The sequence below is a fragment of the Dicentrarchus labrax genome, unplaced genomic scaffold, assembly GCF_905237075.1.
Source record: "Dicentrarchus labrax unplaced genomic scaffold, dlabrax2021, whole genome shotgun sequence".
Classification (NCBI taxonomy): domain Eukaryota; kingdom Metazoa; phylum Chordata; class Actinopteri; family Moronidae; genus Dicentrarchus; species Dicentrarchus labrax.
Genome location: NW_026136712.1, coordinates 973,845 through 998,000, shown reverse-complemented (window position 1 = coordinate 998,000; position 24,156 = coordinate 973,845). Strand labels below are relative to the sequence as shown.

General features: G+C 39.3%; 1 protein-coding gene and 1 long non-coding RNA gene across 7 annotated transcripts in view; both read left to right on the top strand.

Moving 5' to 3' along the window:
* exoc6 (exocyst complex component 6) overlaps window positions 1-14,876 on the top strand; it is a 69,949-nt gene extending 55,073 nt beyond the window's left edge. For all 6 annotated transcript variants that reach the window (XM_051417140.1, XM_051417139.1, XM_051417138.1 and 3 more), the window contains 2 exons: window positions 6,090-6,202; window positions 8,196-14,876. In XM_051417140.1, coding sequence (XP_051273100.1) covers window positions 6,090-6,202; window positions 8,196-8,322 — 240 coding nt within the window. In that variant the 3' untranslated portion in view covers window positions 8,323-14,876. The remainder of the gene's footprint in view (window positions 1-6,089; window positions 6,203-8,195) is intronic.
* A 6,310-nt stretch (window positions 14,877-21,186) lies between these two features.
* LOC127373089 (uncharacterized) lies at window positions 21,187-23,859 on the top strand. The gene is made up of 2 exons (XR_007886873.1): window positions 21,187-22,624; window positions 23,414-23,859. It is a non-coding gene; the product is annotated as an uncharacterized LOC127373089 (long non-coding RNA).
* Window positions 23,860-24,156: the final 297 nt, after the last annotated feature.

Here is a 24,156-nt window from a genome sequence, read left to right as displayed (position 1 = left end):
GATAATTGATTAATTTCATCGGGCTTGATCGATAGATATAACTGCGTATCATCTGCATAACAGTGAAAGTTAATGGAGTGATTCCTAATAATTTTGCCTAAAGGGAGCATATATAAAGTAAATAGTATTGGTCCAAGTACAGAACCTTGTGGAACTCCATGACTAACTGTAGTATTTATTTATTTATACGATCTGATAAGTATGACTTTAACCAGCTTAGTGCGGTTCCTTTAATGCCAATTTGATGCTCAAGTCTCTGTAAAAGAATATTATGGTCAATGTTGTCAAATGCAGCACTAAGATCTAATAATACAAGTACAGAGACAAGTCCATTGTCGGAAGCAATCAAAAGGTCATTATTAACTTTAACCAGAGCTGTCTCTGTGCTGTGATGAACTCTAGATCCTGACTGAAAATCCTCAAATAAACTATTGTTATGTTGGAAGTCACAAAACTCTTTGGCGACTACTTTCTCCAGAATCTTAGAGAGAAAGGGGAGGTTAGAAATCGGTCTATAGTTGGCTAAAACCCCTGGGTCAAGAGTGGGCTTTTTAAGAAGGGGTTTAATAACAGCTACTTTAAAGGACTGTGGTACATATCCTGATAATAAAGAAAGATTAATCATATCTAGTAAAGAAGTGCCAATTAAGGGTACGACTTCTTTAAGCAGCCTAGTTGCGATTGGGTCTGAAAGACAGGTTGATGGCTTCGATCAAGAAATTATTGAAGTTAACTGATGAAGATCGATAGCAGTAAAACAGTCTAAATATATATCTGAGTTTACATTATTTAAAGTTCCGTATATATATATATTAGATACAAGATAAAAGAAAACAAGTAAATAAAACAATATAAAAAAAAGTTAAAGTAAACAAGTGCAAACAGAGTTTGAATAATTATCAATCAAGGATTTAAATTCACCAAGGGGTACAAGATTGTTGATCCTTAGGATGCTTTGTGAGGAATTCGATTGGAGCATAAAAACAAAAAGCAGATCTTCCAAACTAGGTACTAATTGGAGGAACTTGCAGGGAAAGCCGGTCATTAGATTGTGTTTGATAATGTCCAGAGGAGCATTCTAGCATGGAAGAGATTTCTAATAAGAAATGTTTATCTATAAAGATAAACAAATACATATGCTTATCTCTCAGACCATCCAACCTTTTTTATAAAGGATGCAACAGTGAGTGCTAGGCAGGGCAAAAGGATAAACAGCATCCACATCTCATATCCATAACAGAGAGAAACATCTTCAAGATGATCTGACTTATATTATCAATTATATTTATAATCAAATATTAATTTCATGTCATGCTGGAATGATGCTACAATCGTTTCCAGTAGATACTAGGTGTAACATATCATAAGAGTGAGCAGGGGAAATCCCTTCCATATAAATACGAAGAGTCTTTCTTTCTGTGTATCTGCTCAAATGAGAAACTTTCATGGAATTGTCAGTATTTTCTTATTCCCAAAAGAGAATAGAGAAGACCAACGTGAGTTTATGAGGGGTCGGGACCACCCGTACATTTCTCACCACAAACCTTACTGTGGTTTTGGGTTCTAGACCAGTAGCTAAAACTAAACCGTAATTTGGAAAATACGAAATATAAAACGTAATACTAAACTTATTTTCTTATTTGTTATCATGTTTGCGGACTTGCAGTTTTTCACCCAGGCACCCTTAAAAATATGTTTTGGCCGCCTGTATCTGCAATCCCATTCTTTCAATCACTACCCAGAACTCTCGCTATTGAGAGGGGACATTAAACATAATGATTACCAGTAGACCTTTACGGGACGTTGACTGTCACACAAAGTCACACAGCCACAATCTCTCTCTGTCTCTGATGCCAAAAGCTGATTTTTTTTTCTTCCCCATAATTGTTTGCTATATACTACTATATATACATATACATATATATATATATATATATATATATATATATACACACATTAATTGTACAAATGGTCTTCTTATGAGCAGAGACTCAATATTAAAAGCTTCAGGTCAATGGAAAACATAAAAGGGACATTCCTGCTAATAACCAAATGTGAGGGTAATTAGCCCCTGCAGAGTGTGTTATTTTAACAGCCTATGATAGATGCTGTACTGCACACTGAAACACTGCAAACAGACAATACACAGCATATAACATGATGCATTTAGCTGTTAAGGATAACTCCAGCTTGGCTTTTGTTTTTCGTTGGTTTGGCCATCGGATCTACCAGTTATGATTTAATTTATGTAATGATGATTTAAGTTCACATTACAGAGATGTGGAAAAACTGAAGCAATGCTACAATAGCTGCATTTCTGTAATTTGATTTGTATTTTGAAGTATTGCATTACAAAAGTTTTGTGGAAACGGCAAGATTTAAAAAAAAAAAAAAAAAAAAAAAAAACTTTTCCTTTGAGATGCATGGTGTTAATGCACATTTTTCGCAAATGTAGCAAACCTTTAACTCACATTGCTAATGTACGATAATGGTTTTGAGTGGTTTTGAAAAATATCAATATTAGTACCTGTTTCATACATTTAGGATCTGTCAGGCTGCAATGAGTTAACCTGAATTGTGGCTAAAAAAAAACCTCACTGCACAGGAAACATTGTGTGCACACAACTAAGTTATCATAACTGATAGAACCTTTGGCCACATTTCTGAAGAAAAAAAATATATTTAAAAATTATTATACCAAGTCAGTTCATTTCTAATCTGTGAAAAGTTGTAAACTGTGGAGAGTTCAGTGAGTGTCAGGGTAAGATGTGGCACCCTCTACGTGTTTGCTTGTGGCTCATCAGTTAGCTCCAGGTGAGAATAATGGCATTGTTGCTAAGCCTCTCTCTGTGTGTCGCAGTCTCTGTCAGCTGAATAATGCTATTATCACTAAGCTGTTCTTTCACTGCTCTTTCAACATGACCCAAACACCCAGCTGTTTCACCCTATGACATTAGCATACACTGTGTGTGTGGGTGGGGTAGGGGGTCATCTCCGTCAGGTTAACCAGGGTTCGTGGTGGGGTCATTTGAAATGTTCCTGTTCACAGTCAACACTCATCATGTAGCAGCAGAAGCCCCTCCCTCCTCCCTTCTTCTCTCAGCATCTCTCACTCTGTCTTCCCTCTGCATCACAAGCCCTTTTTTACACAGAGATCCTACAATACTGCTGTAAAGACAGGAGGCGTGATATGTAACACAACAGCGTTGGCGTCTGGTGTGACAACTGTATGTGCCTTTGCCTGCTCCCCCATTTTGCACAGATGTCGATTTGGCTCTGTTAGGGCCAACCAAATTAGGTGCTGCAGTGAAATCACCAGTCCTCTTATTCATCTTGAATGGGGGTAGTCGTTTAAGCTGTGGTAGGGGGTGAAAAAATGCAACAACCTGCTGCAGAGAACAGAATAAACCTTTTTAGAAACGTAACCCGACGTCACACTGCAGTGGCCAATTCAGCGAGAGACCAGTCAAACAGCTTCACAGTCGGCCTAAAGTAGAGCTTCGATCGGGCCCAAAAAATCAAGCCCGACCCTACCCGAGCCTGTGCACGTTGTGTCCGAGCCCAGCCCGGCCCGACACAATAACTGTAATTATGAGCCCGAGCCCGATTTAAACCCTACAATTTTTTAATACGTGGGCCGTAATAACTGACGTTCTCAACTACAAGAATGAACTGTGGATGGCCTAGTCTACTCTTAAAGGCCTATAAGTTTGCAAAGTTAATACAAATAGAATAATTTGAAAACACAACAAATAGGCCTATTTTAATATTTTAAAATGTAGGCCTTGACCTAGTGCAAAACGCGGAGTCACATCGAGGGATTAAGGGGATGGGCTAATGATGACACTCCAATACCAAAAGAAAATGAACATACAAAATTAACAAAGTAACGTTGGATTAGACTAATGAAAAAGTCTTATTAAACTGAGCAGGTTCAAACACTCCAGGTTGACGGGCCCGTCAGTTCTGAGCCTCCTGCCTGTGTATGAGCCCGTAGATGAAGTGTGGGGAATTGATTAGGCCAAGGCTATATGCTGCCTGCTACATAAATGTAACATAACATAATATAATAGCATATTAATCACAAAGCTATAGCCTACTTACATGGTTCTACATGTTGTCATGCAAGAACAAGATTGCGTACACAGTTGCTGGTTTCAGAGCGGTCCTCCTCTACTCTATCGTTCGGCCAGCTGCGCTGAACACCCGCTCGCTGCTGCTGCTGCTGCTGCTGCTGCTTCTTGCTGGAATGCAGAGGACGGATCTTGCCAGCCTTGCTAGTTTTGGGTACACCAATCCGTTGACTTTCCACCATTTCAGTAGGTCCCTGTCGTCATCCATGGCATGCCTCTGTGAAATGTACATGGCTACTTCATCCTCATCTGGTTCGTTATCATCGTCTTGGTTCTCCCACTCGGCAAAGTCGGAGTCTCTCCTGGGCCTGGCTGCTGGTGGTGTGAAGCCAGTACTGCTCATTGCATTGCATTGTAAGCTACTGCAGCATCTTCCTCCACAGGCAAGAGTAGGGTGCAAACGTGGGCATGTACTTCAGATATCTTTTCTGGGTATATGTCCTGCACTGACTTGAGTGTAAGGTAAACTGTGCTAAATTGTGTCCCCCCCCATCTGTTCGATAATTGCGCAACCAGGCCAGATTGTTTCACATATCTCACGAGTCCTTTAGCAGCAGATATGGTCTCTCCTATCGGCATGCAGACCGTGGTGAAGGACAGTGTTAATTAGGTGATCGAGACAAGAAAGCCTCCTATATGGTTCCATGGCTTTGATTATGTTGCTGCCTTGATTTGTTACCCACACTATTCGGCTGAGGGAGCTAGGGTCGAGGCCAAATGTGTTGACCAGCAGGCGCACTATCTCGCGTCTGATATTTTTCCCTGTTAGCGTCCTCCACGGGAAACATTGCTGTGGTGAGAGTTTTACCAACTAATGTATAGTCGTCGGTGATATAATGGCACGTTATTGCAATGTAACTTAGCTTTTTGGCTGTCATAAGCGAGCAGCATGCGGCACCTAATGCATTCGACAAAGCCAACACAAATGTTGTCACTGACCACGACTTGTTTGAAATGATTCCATACCTCCGACTTTCCTCCAAACTTGTTCAAAGTTAATTCTCCTGTTTTTAGTTGCACTTAAGCTAGGCTACACAATACAGCAGTGCATGCCCAGCCCGGTGTGATACGTGCGAGTGGAGGAGACGCTGCGCATAACATGTGTTGCATTTTGTAACTTTGTAGCCTAACTTGTGAAACTTTTGTTACTTAGGCCTACTTTGCTAAAACTATATATATAATATTTCTGATTATGCCATAGCTTTCTCCCCATCCAATTAGGCTAATAATTATAAAAATAAAAAAAATAACACAAATGCTTGATCAAGGGCCGGGAAGAGAATCGAAACTCTAGTCTAAAGTATCGTTGAAACCAGGTACTAACCAGGCAGAGTTCATGGAACAAACGATGATACAGTACTGCAATGTACAGTGTAGCATATCTACATTTACATGTACCCATACACATCTTTTTGTCTCTGTGTCAGTCCTCTGTCAAGTCTAAAATAGTGTATCCTCCCCCTAAAATTTTGATTTTCCCAAACGGCATCCAGTTTGCATAAAATAAACCAGCTTGGTGTTTCAGTGTATTGTTTTCATGTTTAAAAAGTTGCTGTTAGAGTGATGAGTCTGTCTGTAGATAAGCTATCTAGTGTCAACTACGCTCATCAATTTCCAGCCTTACACAGACTAGATAGCAGTCCAGTGCTGACTGACAGCTGATCCTAACAGATAGTAAACAAGACTAGGCTAAAACCAATGGGGAACAATCAACCAACCAATGGTGTAACTAAATCACTCAGTCAGTAAGTCAGGGACAGGCTGCTTTGCTGCAGTCCAACAATGGTCAAACCCCTCAGTTCTTCAGTCATTTGCCTCTTCAAAACCTTCCCCCATCAAACTCTCACCCTCTACAAGCCTCAGTCTTCCTCTGTTCCTCTCTGAGGTTCTTTCTGAAGTTCTCGAAGTTGAGACTGTTGCATATCTGAGTGTTGTACATGTCTGTGTGTTTTGTAGCTCCTGGACCTGTTCATGGTGTGGGACTGGTCCACTTACCTGGCAGACTATGGCCAGCCAACTTCCAAATACCTGAGAGTGAACCCAGCTACTGCCCTGGCTCTACTGGAGAAGTGAGTGTATCTGATACGTAAATGCTTCTCTTTAAACGCCAAGTAGCATTGACAGTTCACCTTTGTGCAGGGGTGAGGCTTAGAATGTGGGTGTGCTGCTAGAGCATGTAAAGAGCCACAAAGAAACAAATAGACTAAAATGTCTTTGTCCTAAATTAAAAATACATATTTAATTACTTCAAATTCAAGTTTCCATGCAAGTTTTAAACAAGTTTCCAGAAAATTTGTAAAAGAAAATGCAAATTAATGTGAGGACTACACTTTGTAGCATTTTGTTTTTGATACACCAACTTGTTTTAGATATTTAGACTTTTTTAAGAATTTACATTTTTACGCATCAATTTGAAACTGAAAATGGTGGAGTGATGAGGAGTCATGAATATGATTGTGATAAACTACAGAAAACATGCTAAAGTCTGCCACCCCAGATATTCCTCTAAAATGTTAGTGATCAACTCATATTCTTAAGTCTTTTATAAACATTTTCACATTTTCTTTCACATTATTGTCATTTTATTACATTAACTCTTGCATAGAGCATATAACGTCCTTCGGTATTAGTTTGGCTGCTTTGTCTGTTTTCCTCCTCTGCGTGTGTTTTGGTTATACTCTTCTGTTCTGTTTTCCTGCTGCTGCTCAGAGTCTACAGAGGGTAGGTGCAGATTCCTCAGTCCTTTTCTTTGGTCTTCTCCATGTACCCTCTGATATATGCAGAACCATTTATTTTGCCTACTCTACACTAGAATGACTTAAGGCGTAATATTTTTTTTAATAAATTCCATTATTGTTTATGTGAAGGTTAAATGTCTGCACACAAATACACACACTAAACATCTGTTTGATTTGAGTGACTTTCTGCTTGAACCTTGAACCTGTTCTATCCATAGCTTACAGGATAATTTTTGATGTGACCATATTTTTGCCTTTTTTTTTACCATTTGCATTCATTATGGGGGGATACATTACATATCAAAGTCAACAAATTGAAATTTTGGGATGGCTTGCATAACAACTTATCATCTATTCACTGCGGTAATACCATACGCATTATAAATGGTCATAAGTTTACATTCACATAGTTACATCAAAATAAATGTAACAATAAATAGTGTAAGTGATATAGAAGAGAAAAAAAATAAATACTGTGTCATGTCTAAGAATTTCCAGCCTCCATGTGAACCTCCTACTATCCTAATTATAACTTAACCCACTCTCTCTTTGTTTCATTCGTTACAACAACTGTTTACCCAAATGTAAATTTGTAAGATCTTATCTTTTTTTAAAGCATTTCAAAACTAATTGACTGGATTTTTAAAATCATTGAGACATATTCATAGTAAAAATCCAATAATTATTATTAAAGCTGCTTGCTGACACTTTGGATGGGTGGCTTAAAGATCATTGATTGTTGAGTTTCATTCCCAGCGTCGATATTTGGCAACCTGTAAATGAGACACAACAATCAACTGTCAACTATCTTTCTTGGCTCTGATTGGTTGTTTTTGTCCAGGCCCAGGGGATTCTTGCAAATGCCATTAGGAGCACTACAACAGCCCAGAAGAACCTGATTTTTCACAGACTATCTGTTTCATGTACTACTGTCAGGAACACAGTACAAATTTCAGCAAATATGACAGTTATTTTTATAAAAGTTACTTACTGCAACTTTAAGTTATTTGCTACTTGTATTGTAATAAACTAATGGCATGGTCTACATATGCCTGTTTTAACTTTTGTATCCAACAAATGAGAAAAACAACTGAACTCGTCCAACCTGAAATGTAAAGCCCAACACGCAGCTCCTAGATCCTAGTCACTCAAATTTGGAGATGCATGACCAATTAAACAATTTAATTTTTGGTGTGTACACCCTTGTGCATGGTACACCGTAAACCTCAAAAGTAACAACAATATCAGCGAGCGAGTGAGTGCGCCACTGAGAGAATGCATTAATGGGACTCATCCCTTTGACTCTGTTTCTTTCTGTGTACAGAATGAAGGACACCAGTAAGAAGAACAACATCTTCTCACAGTTCAGGAAGAACGACAGAGACAAACAGAAGCTGATAGAGACTGTGGTCAAACAGCTGAGGAGCCTGGTCAATGGCATGTCCTCATAAACACACACACACACACACACACACACACAGGAGTGAGTGTCACAAATAAATATAAAGAATGAAACATGCATGAAGTCACATTGACACACTGAACTGCCAAAACACTTCCTCACAGAGGAAGGAGATTTACACACATAGTGAAAACACACATGACAATGACAGGCAAAAGAACTGCACAGGGAGTTTATACACACACACACACACACACACACACACACACACACACACACAAAAGGGACAGATGGACAGTGTACATACACACATCACATAAAGCCACAGCAATACACACACTGTACAAGGCATGCAGGGAACAGACTCTCAGCCAATATGACACACACAGACATGAAGTCATATCCTCTCCTTACTGTTATACCTGACTGAATACTCAATGTAAATAACACACACACACACACACACACACACACACACACACCAAACAGTTTACTGGACTCTACACAGAGTGAATAGTAAAGTGTTTGTAAATTATTTTTAATGGTGATAAGACAAACTATGTTTTGTACATTGTGTGTGAGAGTGTAATGATTGTAGCTGTGGAGGTAGAATGGTACAGCAGAGGACGTGACACAGGTACTGGGACAATGAGGTCAAAGGTCAACACTGGGATAAACTGTTTCACACCAATTATGAAACTAGATATTATACTTATGTTTGAAATAATTTGGCCTATAGTCAATATTTTATTATTTTGTTATGTATGTGCCCTTTTTCTGCCAGAGAAACAAATAAATCTACAAAGTTAATTGTCTCTGCCATGTTGCAGCTCAGTCTATTTCTCTTTTTATTCAAGCTGTGTGAACAGTCATTCACTGTCTGTGCTGCTGCATGGAGCACATCAGTAGGTCTTTGCGTGAAATTTGTGCTCATGCTGGAATGTCCAAGTTGGAAATAACCAATACAACATATAGCCAGTGCAAAATTGACACAACATAACAGAGAAACATCGGCCACTGATATCGGTGGATGCCATCCTATTTGCCAATAGGCTGTTGTCAGCTAACAAGGCCAATATCAGCCGATAAATCGGTGGATCCCTAGTTTCCTGTTGTGTTATGAGAAAGCCCTATTATACATCCAGCATGATAACACCTCTACTGAAAAATTACATTAGAGCACTTCTGTTTTCCATTGGTGAAGGTGGAATTATTATTTATTATATTGTTTATATATATATATATATATATATATATATATATATATATATATATTGCATATTATTTATGTATATTGCATTTCATACTGAAGAATAACAGTTGTTAATCTACAGAAACCAAGATTTTGATCATCTAAGTTATTCTATTAGAAACTGCTATTTCTAGATGATCATCTCGTAGATTTAATGATCATTCACTCTCACTCAATAACGAACAACCCAGCCAACGTCTCCGCTTTAACCAGCTGTGCATCCATTTAGCATGGCTCTCATGTTAAAAGCTTCAAATGAGACATTTGCATACACAGGAAGCCAGGTTACTCTGAGAAATCAGGTAATCATAGTAGTAACCTGGTTACTGTCAAATCTGTGCAGCAAATCAGGGATTCAGTTTTCTTTATTACACCTCACTTTGAAACCTTGGCTGACATATTTCAGCTGTAGTAATGATGCAAGATGCTGCTTATGCACAATGAGACGACAGGCTCTGTAACGAGGGTTTTTCCTCACCATGTCTAGCTAGATAAATACTGTATATTAGTATATCATCTACCCCTAGTACTGATACCATTCAAAAGAAAATTGTGTTTTATTGCTGTAACCCAGTTTCGTGTTGCCTTTGGATCTGGGGTCCTGAAGAAGCTCCATGCTGTCATGATAAAATACTGCAATGTCAGACTGTAATTGCTGCCATCAAATGATTCAGTCTCAGAGTTCGACAAATACATTTCCGCCAGTTGACCCATCCTAAATCCCACCCCTTCTGGAACGTCAGTCAACTTTGTTCTTTCCTGTACTAGATATGCTATGTGCTAGGCTAATCTATGTTGAATAGACAACCACGTTTTAAAGATAGTTAAAAGATCAAGTCGACATATGTTGTCAAAACACTAGCTAACTAGCTAGCTAATCAACATCATTAGCTCGCTGATAAGCTCACTGTTTAGCAATTGATTTTCAGATGGAACTAGGTAGCAAATATGAATGTGGATTAGGTATATGTATATGTCACTTTTAATCATCTTCAAAATGTGGTTGTCTTTTCCACATAGACAAGCCTAGCACGGCTCTGGCTCAGAGGTAGAGCGGGTGTGGCTACTTTTTGTATAGATGATTTGGAGTACAACATTTGCTTTTTTATTTTTCCATTTCAAACCCTGACATCATGGATGGTTAGCACTGTTACCTCATAGCAAGAAGGTTTGGGTTTGAACCTGCAAAGCGGCAGAGACATTTCTGTGTGGAGTTTGCATTGTTTCCTCCAGTCCAAAGACATTTCGGTTAATTGGTGACTCTTAAGTTACCAGTAGGATGCACTGCCGACCTGCCCAGGGTGTACCCTGCCTCTCGCCCAGTGTCGCCTGGCATAGGCACCATATATACATAATGAATGGATGGACATTTCAAACCCACCTCCTGACAAGAATTGGATTAACCAATTATCTTGTCGTCTCTCCTGTGACCTATGGTTACCCATAACACCCTTCTCTGTGTAAACCTGCATTCACAACGTTTACATGTATATTCAGGGAATTATAAGCCTAAATAGTCACTCTGTCACCAAGCTTCCAGCATCATCTTCATCATTAAAAAAGATAAACTCATTGGACTTGTGCCACTTTCTTAATCTGGTCTCTCTAGCATCCTGGTTTTAGCTTGATCCAAGTAACCATCATAGAATATAGAATGATTCTAACATGAAAGCATCTCACTGTTACCATTTGGTTTTCACCATCTGTCTACTTACACAGAATTATGGCTATGGAAATGTCACCATAGATGGTTACAACAAAGACCAAGTTGAACTCATTGTCCCAGTACTTCAGCTGTTGTTACTGTGTATACATGTGTGCAGGAACAAAGTGATGCTGAGTTCATGGATGGATGAAGGAATAGATTGAATGGATGATGACGTCTTGAAAGACTGATGTTCATGAAAAAAGTGATGTTTTGTTGAACTTGGTGGCTCTGCTTGCTCTTTGTCTTCTTTTCTGCCTCACATTGTACATTGAAACGACCCCTGAGACAGGAGCCTAACAGTGACTGAATATGGAGATGTTTCCTGTTTCCTGTCACAGCCAGTGGACATGATGAGTCTTATTTGCAGAGAGTGATAATGGGGAGGGTCTTTGACACTCAGATTGTAGTTAGAATCTTCACATGGTCTCTTCACAGGAGTCAAAAATTAGGGTAAAAATCTAAAAAGTGGCTTACTTGGTCCATGTTGTAAGCATACACAGATTGGACAATTTTACCAAATAATGCAATCTTTTACAAAACACAGTGTCATTGCAGGGTTGTATTAGATTGTCCAGGAATTGATGAAGATTTTGGGTTGGAGTGTCATAGTGACCACTGCATGAAGCAATCATATTGCAGGGTTTGCATGTGATGTCACCATATGAGAAATTTGCCATGGTCACAGGAAACTGACACCCGGTATTAACATGCAGTCTGTATCTGGATGTGTTAGGTGTAAATGCTTGGAATTAGATTGGATCAGCCAGACCACCTGAGGAGCTGTACTGTACTGATCCCCGCCAGGTGTAAATGAAGTCTGTACAGTTTGGAAACATTTTTAAGAAATAAAATATACTAAACAAGTTGGAAGGCCAAAAAGCTACAGATTAGTCCTTCCTCTGCAAAGGAAGCACATGCAACAGCATCACTGCAGGAATTACATAACTGATGGGGTTAGCCAAGCTAGCACTGGTGCTAGCAAGCTTCTCCAATACTTTTTTTTGTTCTTGTGACATCAGTTTCAACATGTAGTCTGCCAGGGTCCAGCTTAGGCTTGTGCCGACTGGCAAACACATCCTACATTGACGATTAATTGGTTGATTGATTAGTTTAGTTGTTAGTTTGTTTTTTCCTGCACCAATATTAAGACAATGGTAACCTACCATTCAAACTAAGATGTTATAAAACAATCTCAAGTTGTTCTGATCAGATATCATTATCCAGATACAGATATGTTAATACCAGGGGGAGATGGGGTCTGTCCTGGCACATTTCAACACCTGCAGACCAACTGTCACATCGTGCACATCAATCTGATGACCTTAACCTAGGCTTTTACAGTTGCCTCTGTTTTCCACAACGGAGTTTGTCCACAGTGGCGGTGAGGGTGGTCAGGTGGTCTCATATAAAATTTGACATCAGTGCATGCCCTCTTCCTCCCTCTGTAAATCCCATCAGTTGTGGGGTTAAGGACATTATTTATGTAACGTTAACTACAGTTCTGTCTTACAACCCACTCAAACTACTTGATTCATGCCTGCAAGAAAACAAGCCCCCTTGGGGAATTGTCATGTTATTAGTGATGATATATACATATATATTTAACAGTTCAGTAACTTGCAATTCTTTCTTTTTGTTCCTCAGGGTGAAATTAAGCTTTAGAATCTTATAACCCACATAAATCCACAAAGCACAGCAATAATGAATTGGTTCCTTTACAGCCTCGCAGGCAGGTTGTTGCTTACCTAAAACCTGCATACGACTCCTGATGACAAACATTTTATAATGAGACTGTTTCTATTCTGTTTATGTTTTGGGTCTGTGCTCCACTTTCAGCAGACATTTTTGCACTGAAAGAGTTTTCCTTTTTAGAATTTTTTTTAAAAATTGCTTGTAAATGCCACTGTATATACTGCATATTTTGTAATGAAAATATTCAGCAGTTTGTCTGCTACAAACAGACTGGAGGTTGACACTGTGATAGGCACCTCCATCAACAGCTAAAGTAAATAAGTAATTAATAAGAATTTGACTTTGCGTTTCTTGCTTACTTGGTGAACACAGTTGACTGCAGTGTGAGGAGCTCAGTGATTTACATTGGTACCTTCTCTCTACTCATTTGCATGGTTAAGATATTAACATGACATATTATGTTCTCGCATAGACCCTGTATAACATTCCAATATGAAGTATGTAAATACTGGTCCTAAAGATTTAAACTGTTCACAGACACTATCCAAAATATAAGACGGTTCCAAATTAAGTTTTCATCTCCTGGTTTGGAGGGCCTCCCCCAGCTCTCCCTCTCCTGCCATGCATCAATCAGATAATGTCAAATAATAGCATAGCATAATGTACATTTCCACATTTCCATCAGTACATTGCTTCCATAGCTACTGTCAATGTAACTCAAGTCTTCCTGTTAGGTAAGCAGGAGAATGTGAGGAAGTGTGCCCTCTCATGCTCTAAGCGGGTGGAAGACATTTATTGTGAAACCTCTTTGCAGGAAGTGTTATTGACAGTGGTAGAGGAGCCATTTGAAAAAAATCAGTGTGCGGAAACAGTATGTCTGTACAAAAGAGAAACAGCACAATCATGAGTATGTATTGTTGGAATTGAAATGTATATTATACTGAATTTATCAAGACAGCAAGTAAACATGGAGAGAATGTTGAGAAAAGCAAATCAGAACAAGATTGAAAAACAGTTTGGCTTTTAACTCCTATAAAACACAATTCTGTCTCCTAGAAATTAAGTTGACATTATAAACTGCTAAAAGTGCAGAGCTGTGACACTAGAGATCAGGGTTGACATCTGAGTCCTGTGTGTGTGTGCTTAGGTTAGGCGTATTAATAAGGATGTCCTGTGAGAGCTGAAACACAACCATTAAAAGGGTGCTAGGACCCTAAGTAATGGAGCCAATGGGGCCTTGCTCGGGCCACACCCGTCTTCGAATTCAGCCTTCATTTTGATCTCAGCTCGCATTGTGACTGTATCTTTCCGGTTGTGACACTATCGCTTTGGCAGTATCTTTCCAAAGATAAACAGACAGACAGACATATAAACCTGATAAAATGATCAAAACCACTTCTGTGGTAGTTCCTGCCACAGTAGTGGTCTCCAGGGTAACATTTGATGACACACAGACTCAAGGTGGAAGCATACCAGTCCTGCTGTTGCAGCTGGTAAATAAGCTTAGGAAACAAGGGAATTAGGAATAAAGTCCTGGCTCACTCATGGTAAACTTTTTATAGTTGTCAAATTGACATTGTTGTATGTCCATTAATATAATGTGTCACATAATTTCATGTGAGACAAGAAAAGATGTGAATGTAGTAGATTCAGGAACACAAGTAATGCAAAACTCAAGTACAAAATTCACCAGTCTTTGGTGTTTTGATTTCGCAGCATACAAACGCTGCTTTGTAAGGCAATGATGAGTGCAATTGTTATTGTAACAGAAAAACATGTATTGTTGTTCTTGCCTTCCACAGAGGTGGAGAGAGGGTACATTTTGATATCCAAAGGAATCCTTGCTTTGCCTTTGTCATTGTTCTCAGTAAGACACCCTGACTGAGATGTTGTTTTCCTAAATTTGTTGTTTTTATTTTGTGTGCTGTAATAAAAGTTTATTCAACAGTAACACCTGCTTTTGTTTACTGAGACTGTGCAACTGTCCATGACATTTGGCATGCATATTTATAGACCCGTGAGGGTTCCTTAATGATTTGGTGACCCCAGTTAAGAGTTAAGTTCTCTGTGGTGCTTTCATCAAGCTGGTCCTTTACCTAGTACTTTAAAAACAAATTCCTTTTTATTGCAGTATAGATATTCCACAATATATTCATAATTATGTAGTTTAGCCATCATTCCTATAACATTAGGGGTGCAACAGTACAAAATAAGTAATTATTTTGTACTGTAACATATTTATGATTTACTTAAAGGACCAGTGTGTAGGATTAAGTGGCATCCAGCTGGTTAGTTGTAGTTCCTTATATAGTTCTTGCTTTGCCCTTTTGAGCATGAAAGAGAAACTATGGTGGCCACGAAAAGACCAAAAAACTTCTGTGTCACTGTAGAAACATTGCGATTCAACATGCACCAAAAAAGGCCCCAATCCTACTGTAGGTAAAAGCGAAAAGCACAACAATTCTTATTTTCAGGTGATTATACACTAATAAAAACATACCTGTGAATGGTATATTCAATTTTTGACAATAGATCCTCCTAAATGTCCACACTAGATCTGTAAGCCAGAGTGCTTTCAATGATACATTTGCGTACACATGATGCATTATCCTGCATCCATTAGGGCTGTTGGTTGTGTACATCCTCAGAAATTAACACAATGCGTCCATGGCGCAAACACTTGGTTAAACAGCATTTACGTAACTTAACACATGGATACACACCACTTCTCCCTCCCCACATAGTGAAGATGCAAAAAAAAAAAAGGAAAAGGAAAAACTAACTTACTAACTTCACTTCTTCCCCGGAGTTCTTGTGCTTTCTCGTCTCGCAGGTTGTCATGGATCCTGGTGGAGCCTCCTGCCATGGTCCTGCTAGCTTGCCATTGCCAATATCACTGATATTATTGTTATTATTATTATTACTACAGTTAAATGGTAAATGGACCTGTACTTGTATAGCGCCTTTCTTGTCTTCCAACCACTCAAAGCGCTTTTACACTACATGCCTCATTCGCCCTTTCATACACACATTCACTCAGCAATGGCAAAGGCCATTGAAAAGAAACTAACTCATTCATACATACACATTCACACACCGATGCACAGCATCAGGAGCAATTCAGGGTTCAGTATCTTGCTCAAGGATATGTGGCGGTAGGAGGGAGGGATTGAACCAACAACCTTCCAATTAGTGGATGACCCGCTCTGCCTCTGAGCCACAGCCACAGTTACTATTGTTAGTATTGTCATCTCTCATTATCCCCCATCGTCGCTGTTGTCATCGTCATCATCTTCTTTATGTTCATCATCATCAGTCACTACTATTAGTGTAGTTGTTGCTACTGTTGTTGCTGTGCACCTCTCTCTCTCTCTCTCTCTCTCTCTCTCTCTCTCTCTCTCTCTCTCTCTCTCTCTCTCTCTCTCTCTCTCTCTGGTTGAGACAGACGACCACCCACCTAGAGCCGAAGGATCTGTCCTAGGTTTCTGCCTCCTAAAAGGCAGTTTTTCCTTGCCCCCGTCGCCAAGTGCTTGCTCATGGTGGTACTGTTGGGTCTCTGTAAATAATGTTTTAAAGAGTTCGGTCTAGACCTGCTCTATTTGAAAAGTGTCCTGAGATAACTTCTGTTGTGAATTGGCGCTATACATATAAAATTGAATTGAGTTAAATTGAAAAAATAAATTGACTCCAAATGTGTGACTCCAAAAGGTAAAATGTGTGACAATGTACCTCATTCATGTTTCCCACATCCTTTAAAAATAATTCAATAATTCAATCAAAAGTCAAGTCAAGTTTTACACAGCTCAGTAGCTCTCTGTATCCCTGGAGGTCCATCCATCAGTGGAAAGAGTAACTGCAGGGGCACAGGATAATTCCTGGATGACTGCAGCCTGTGCTGGGTTATGCAGGAGGGGCACAACAGACCTAACAACATGTGAAGGAACATTACAGCGGGACTTTAGCCCTATAACATATGATTTTCATTGATGCTGCCAACTTAGGAACACACTTTTCATCCAGTCCATTTTGTCCTTTGTTGCAACTTAATCATAAAGCTTCCAACAGAACTAAATGACATTGGAGGATGGTTTTTGAATTTACTGTATGAGCTGCACAAAAAGGGGCTGACCCATCGTATAGGTAGCGGGTCATGGTCAAGGCAGACGGCCACCCACCTAGCGCCAGGGTCTGTCCGAGCTTTATTCCTCTTAAAAGTACGTTTTTCCTTGCCGCCATCGCCAAGTGCTTGCTCATGGTGGTAATGTTGGGTCTCTGTGAATATTTTTATAAGGAGTACTGTCTAGATCTAGTCTAGATTTGTAAAGTGTCCTGAGATATCTTCTGTTATGAATTGTTGCTATACAAATAGAATTGAATTGAATTGAATTGAATTAAGAAAACATCCTGGGTTTTTTTTTTTTTTTTTTTTTTTGAAGAACTAACCCTTCTTTATCTTTAATCGGACCACCAGTCACAATCTAGATTTGGGTGTTCTCCCCCTCCCTCTTCTTCTCTCCCTCTCTCTCACACACACTCACACAGCCTCGCTGTATCCCACCACACACGCTAACTGGGAAACAGCAACTGAACTTTGGCCTGGGTCAGCGCTTGAATGCAAGGATCCCTGTCGCCGCAGATGTAATGAGGCGAGAGATATTTGGAAAGCTCTATTATCACTGGACAGCAGCCGCTGCCCTGCCAACACACTCACAGACACACACACACACACACACAGAATGTGTTTTCCTCACTGTGCACTCTAAGGCCTACTGTCTTGTTACATTCTTCCACTATTCTTTAACAAAAATGTGTGTTCTTTTATTTGTCTCCTAAAATTTCTGACTTTGAGCTTACTGACCTTTTTGTGTGCAGTTTGTCACTAGAGAAGTGTTTTCACATCCATCTATTGAAGAGGGAGATGTCTGTAAAAAGGAGATTTAAACATACCCCGGGAAAGCTACATTTGGTACGTAAAAGTTCACAAGCAAATCGCTGTTTTAGCAAATAGGCCATTCTCAAGGTTTTGAGGGCACCAGGGCTAGTGATCAGCCCTCCTGGTGCCCCCATGTTCAGCTGCAAAGATTTTCCCTTGGGTGCCCATATGGTAGATAAAACCAGGGACAAATATAGAGAAATATCCATAAGGTGTCCAGAGGGTGTCATGGAAACTTTAAGGGGTGGCAGAAATATAATCTGATTTAATCAGAATCACATATATCAATATTTGCTTTGAAAAGCGCCCAAATGAAGATATTTGAACAAAAAAAAACTGGGGTGGCAGCTGGAGTGGCCAGGCATTTAGGGGTGGCAGCTGCCAACACATTGCAACTTCACCACTAGATGCCACCGAATCCTACACACTGGTTCTTTAACTCTTGGCTTTTTTTTTCTTACAGGTCACTGGATCATTTTACTTCTTCAGGAATTGATCAAATTATTCAGATAAGGTCATTACAGATTGACGTGTTTTAGGTAATTTACTTGATTATTACCACATATGCTATTTTATACTTTTATACTCCATTTCACAGGGAAATACTGTACTTTTTATTGCACTATATTGATTTGACAGCCTTTATTATTTTAAACAGATCAACTCAATATCAACTGAAACACAATTGGTACAATATGGTACAAACTGTAATAAGCACCCTATCCACCATATATCAACCATACGAATAACATGATAATGTCTCAGTGATAATGATCCAATAATAACATTTATAATAATATAAACATCTCAGGGGCCATATTTTGCACAATGAGTGATTTTACTTCAATACATTTTACTGATAATACTTCTGCACTTTTACGGTTTTGAATGCAGGTCTTTTACTTATAATGTTGTATCTACTTAAATATAGTGTTACTTTTACTTAAAGCCTCTACAAGGAACTTCCCTGTTGTACTTATTCTGGTGGCCCCTGTGGACAAAAGCAGTAGTGTTTCTTCTAGAGTGAAGATGCTGGTATCATATGAAACTACATGACCTAACGCATCTGTTGGTACCAACCATATCATGCTAGCATGTCGGGGTGGAAAAACTGGCATGGCCATTTTCAAAGGGTTCCCTTGACCTCTGACCTCAAGATATCTGAATGAAAATGGAATCTATGGGTACACACTAAGTATTTATACTAATCTCATGCAGTTTATTGCATGTGGTTATTTTGGCCTAGTGTTCTTGAATATGCCTGCAGACTGGGCTCCATCAGCAGTGTTGGAACTGCATAAACTAGAATAACTGGAAAGCTAAGACATATGTCACCCCTGCATAGGTTAGTGCACCACCCAAGTCAAAAACTTATGAAAACGTCCCTGACTCAAAGTCAGTGCAGGAAGCTTTGTCACTACTACTACAGTCCTACTCTGAGTGTTTTTAGTCCTATGTCAACTTTAAGTGCATTCTGAGATCCTTCATAAAAACAAGCCTGGATCTGATTTATAAAGCCAACACTGCCATTCAGTCACTGCACGCTTGGATTCACTAATTATATGAGGGTGAAACAAGCAGATATTGTGTTCCTGTGTCAATGTAGTGAAGGGGGGGTGTTTCAATGTAGTGTTTCCTTCCTGCATGTCAACAGGAGTGACAAGTGTTTTAGTGCAGGGATCAAACACTTAACAAGGCAGTAAACACATGTACTTCAACAATACAGCAGGCAGAAACCTAGGACAGATCCTTCGGCTTTAGGTAGGTGGTCGTCTGCCTCGACCAGTTGGGGTGAGAGAGAGAGAGAGAGAGAGAGAGAGAGAGAGAGACAGACAGACAGACAGACAGAGGTGCACAGCAACAACAGTAGCAACAACTACACTAATAGTAGTGACTGATGGTGATGAACATGAAAAAGATGATGGCAATGACAACAGCAACGATGGGGGACAATGAGCAGTGATTATTGTGGGCGGCTGTGGCTCAGAGGCAGTTCCTTAATCGGAAGGTTGTGGGTTCGATCCCCGGCTCCTGGTGCGACATGTTGAAGTATCCTTCAGCAAGATACTGAACCCCCAAATTGCTCCCGATGCCGTGTATGAATGTTAGTTTCTGTTCGATGGACTTTGCCATCACTGGGTGAATGTGTGTGAAAGGGTGAATGTCTCACGTAGTGTAAAAGCGCTTTGAGTGGTCAGAAGACTAGAAAGGTGCTATACAAGTACAGGTCCATTTACCATTATAGTAATAATAGTAACTGTAGTAATAATACTAGTAATTAAAGCCGCAAGCAGCGTTGGGCGGGACCTCGCACTCCACGCAATTCGGGGCATGCTGCGGACGCGTCACGTGCCGTCCTAACACGTGCGGACCACAACATGAAAATTTCAGATAAATCAGATAGCCACGCAGCGCTTACTTCCTGTTGCCAGTAGGTGCCGCTATCACTATGTCTGAATATTGTCATGTAGTCCTGTTCAGGGCGGGACTGTTATCAAACACGTGAAGCTTCATTGAGATTGGACCACGTACGCTGAAGTTATGAGGACGTGTTCAGACTGTTACAGAATATATGAAGTTTATTGGAGATTGGACATTGCACACTGAAGTTATGAGTACTGTTTTATGGCGAATCGGCTGAATTGAAGACATGTGGATCTATGGACCCAAGCTTGGTGTCAATTGGACATACCAATGTGGAGAAATGCTCCACTTATAATAATAATCTACAGAAAGTGCTAATATTATAACGTGCTTATTTTCTGAAATATCAAAATACTTTAAATTTGTTTTTTTGCCAGGACGGTCTCCAGATGCTACGTGACAAGTTTCATGCGAATCAGACAAAAGTGCATGGATGGAACACGAAAAACGTAGTTTTTGGACATTTCGCGCTCTAGCGGAAAAAAAATCTAGACGAAAGTGGGCGTGGCCTATATAGGGAGATGTAACTCCATTCACCAAACGCGTGGATATAGGTTTTTTGAATGTGAGACAAACGATGCAGGAGTTATTAGCCTAAACCTACTTTTCTTTATAGTAGTGCCACCTAGTGGCCAAGCCGAATGTGACACATAGAATATCCAAGTTTTAACCAGGCCTGACCACTTTTCCAAATAAAATACATCCGAAGTATATGTTCAGGGGGTCAAAAATGCAGTGAACATTTCCCACAAATAATAATAACTTTAGCAAATACAATAGAGACCTCACAGTGTGTGACACTGGCTCAGTCCCTAATAATATCAGTGATATTAGCAGTGGGAGTCAAGCAGGACCATGGCAGGAGGCTCCACCAGGATCCCTGAGAACCTGTGAGATCAGAAAGCACAAGAACTCCAGGGAAGAAGTGAAGTTAGTAACATGCATTAATGGGACATAAATGAGTTCAGAAAGAGAGGAAGAGGAAGAGAGGAGCTCAGTGCATCATGGGAAATCCCCCGATAGTCTAGGCCTATAGCAGCATAACTAAGGGAAATCAATCAATCATCAGTGTATGAATGTGGCTGAATGGGGTGAGTGTGGCATGTAGTGTACAGTCCATTGAGTGGTCGAAACACTAGAAAGGCGCTATATAAGTACAGTCCATTTACATTAGCTTCTTCTCTTAGCCTCAGGTCCATATTCTCTACCCATTTTTGACTGTTGACTGAAAATATAATTAAAGGGGCACGCCACCATTGTGGAGTGTGCTGGTGTTTCAGTAGCCCGTATAGCCAGCTTGAGGAGCTGTACAATTAGAGTAAGCAGCTCCTAAGGGCCCTAAGAAATCCCTCATACTGTTTTACATTTGCATTTCCCACAAGAAACAGCTTTCTTTAGGTTTCTTGGGATTTTAATTGTAGTTGATTGCTCTCCACATTTGCATTTCACAAAGGTCATCGTAAAAGTTGTAAAAGAGAGGAAAGGTTATTACTTAAAATCCTTGTGTGCCTTGCCTTCTGCTAACACAGCATTCCTAATGCCACTCATATTATAATTCATTAAATTGTATAATGTATGAGAACACAGTACTATACATTTTCAGTTCCCTCTCACATAATGTTGCATAGTCCAAGGTTGTTTACATAATATGAAAAAACATTTTAGTTAACTGAAATAAAAATAGAAACTAAGTAGACAAAACAAAATCTAACTGAAACAATATAGTGTTCTCATAAAACTAACTTTTTAACATTTAAAAAAATGTGTATATATAGGAAATGTATTTTATTTAAACCTATTACTGCCAATGTGACAGAAAAAAAAGATTCCGTAATGAGAAATGTTTTGACTTTGTGATACTAAGTCATTATTTTGAGATACTAAGTCAAAGTATTGAGAGAGTTTAGATTTTTTGCAGTGTGACCTCAGTGTAAAGTCATACCAGAATGCAGAGCCGTTTCTTGATTTATGCGGACTATGCGGCTGCATAGGGCCCCGCAGCCACCAGGGGGCCCCCAAACTGCAAGTTCAGCCTCATATTTTATTATATTTTGGAGAAATAAAAGTACCTGTCTTTATTTGCATGTATTGCATGCATTCATTATGCATTTATTTGCAAAGCATGTAAGTGTTCGTTGGGTTATCAGGTCAATCACCTTTGGACTGGGCTGTCACGTGGTAAGTGACGTCTGCCGACAGGTCTGACGGGATGATTGACAGCCGCCCACCTTCCACTGAAGTGACGAGAATAAAGGTAGACGCTGATTACAACGTCATTGAAACGTACTTCTGCGTCTGGTGCAGAGAAACGAAAAAAGGAGAAAACCGATCACAGGATCAAGGTAAGGCATTTGATGTGGGGGGGGGAGACACATAACGCCAACTTCTGAACAAGTTAGTTTGTTACTTTTGTCATGCTGGCTAGCTCAGCTAGCCTCAGATAAATGTGAGCTACCTCAGCTAACGGGCTATGTTTGTTTGTTTGTTTGTTTGTAAATAAAGTCAGCTTTATCCAGAGTTTGATTTACAAAAAGGCTCAAATAAATGTGTCTCAAGCATAGACCTGTGCTACTATTGTATAAATAAAACCAATTATTATCAGACTGATTATTGTTACCTGTAGTATAGCAGTGGATTATTCATATAACACTATGAGTTTTAAATGATCACTGTGCTATAAAATATTTTCAATTCTTTGCTCTATTGTATTTTGATTTACTGTGGTTTGGTTACTGGACAAATCTGCTGACTCAGTTGAATTCCCCTTGCCAAATTTACTAGAATATTATATTGTGACAATGTAGTTTACTAATCTGAACAAACCTGTTCATTTAAAGTGTCCTGTACTGCATACGACTGCTAGTTGTCCACTTTGTAATGCACTGCAAGATGTATGCAAACATATTCCCTTCCCATATCCCCTAGTTAATTCATTTTTATTAATGAACTAGTATAATGTGGAGATAAACACAGAAAAACTGGTAGATTCTTAAACAGGGAGACTGTATATTGTAATGTTTAATATAAAAATAAATTGAGAATGTTTTGCATAGTGCAGCACTTGCTGCAGTTATATGATATGAATATTTGCTTCTGATTGCTTGGTAACCTAAGGAGCTTTGTCTTTGCAGGAGCAATTTCCTACTTCAGAGGTCCAGTTCAAGGAGAGCCAGGTGGACCTTCATCAGCTTCTGACCAGGAAGCAGAAGTTTTGAGGAGGAGAACGTAAGACTGATCATACAGATCCTGATCCTAATGTTAAAGAGTTCGGTCTAGACCTGCTCTATTTGAAAAGTGTCCTGAGATAACTTCTGTTATGAATTGGCGCTATACAAATAAAATTGAATTGAATTGAATTGATCACAAAGTAGTGATGTTGTACAGTTATATATGGTTCATTTTAACTACAACTACAATATATAACTACATAACTAGTTTTTTTATTTATTTTTTATTGATTGTGCAATAACATGGATGCTGGTCCATTATATACTTATTTATTTAAGTAAGTTTAGTTATTTATTTTTTATTGTTTTGGAATGCCACCTCAAAGTTTACATTAAACATTTTTCAAGAACATATTGTATCTGTTGCATTTATTAATGTACTCTAGCCTGCTTTACTCTTAAAATGTAACAGACTGCTGCATCATCACAGAATATCTGAAAAAGTTAGGAATCTCTACCTCAGAGTTTGAAAAAATAGGGGCCCCCAAACAGCTACAAACGGTCCTGCCAGAGTGTATGTGACTTTTATGTCACTGTAGATCTACATGCCTCTTGCAGGTCACTTCAGGACCATGACCTGTTCACACTGGAATCTGATATGGGCCACATTCAAAAAATAATGTGAAAAAAAAATCTAATTTAAACAA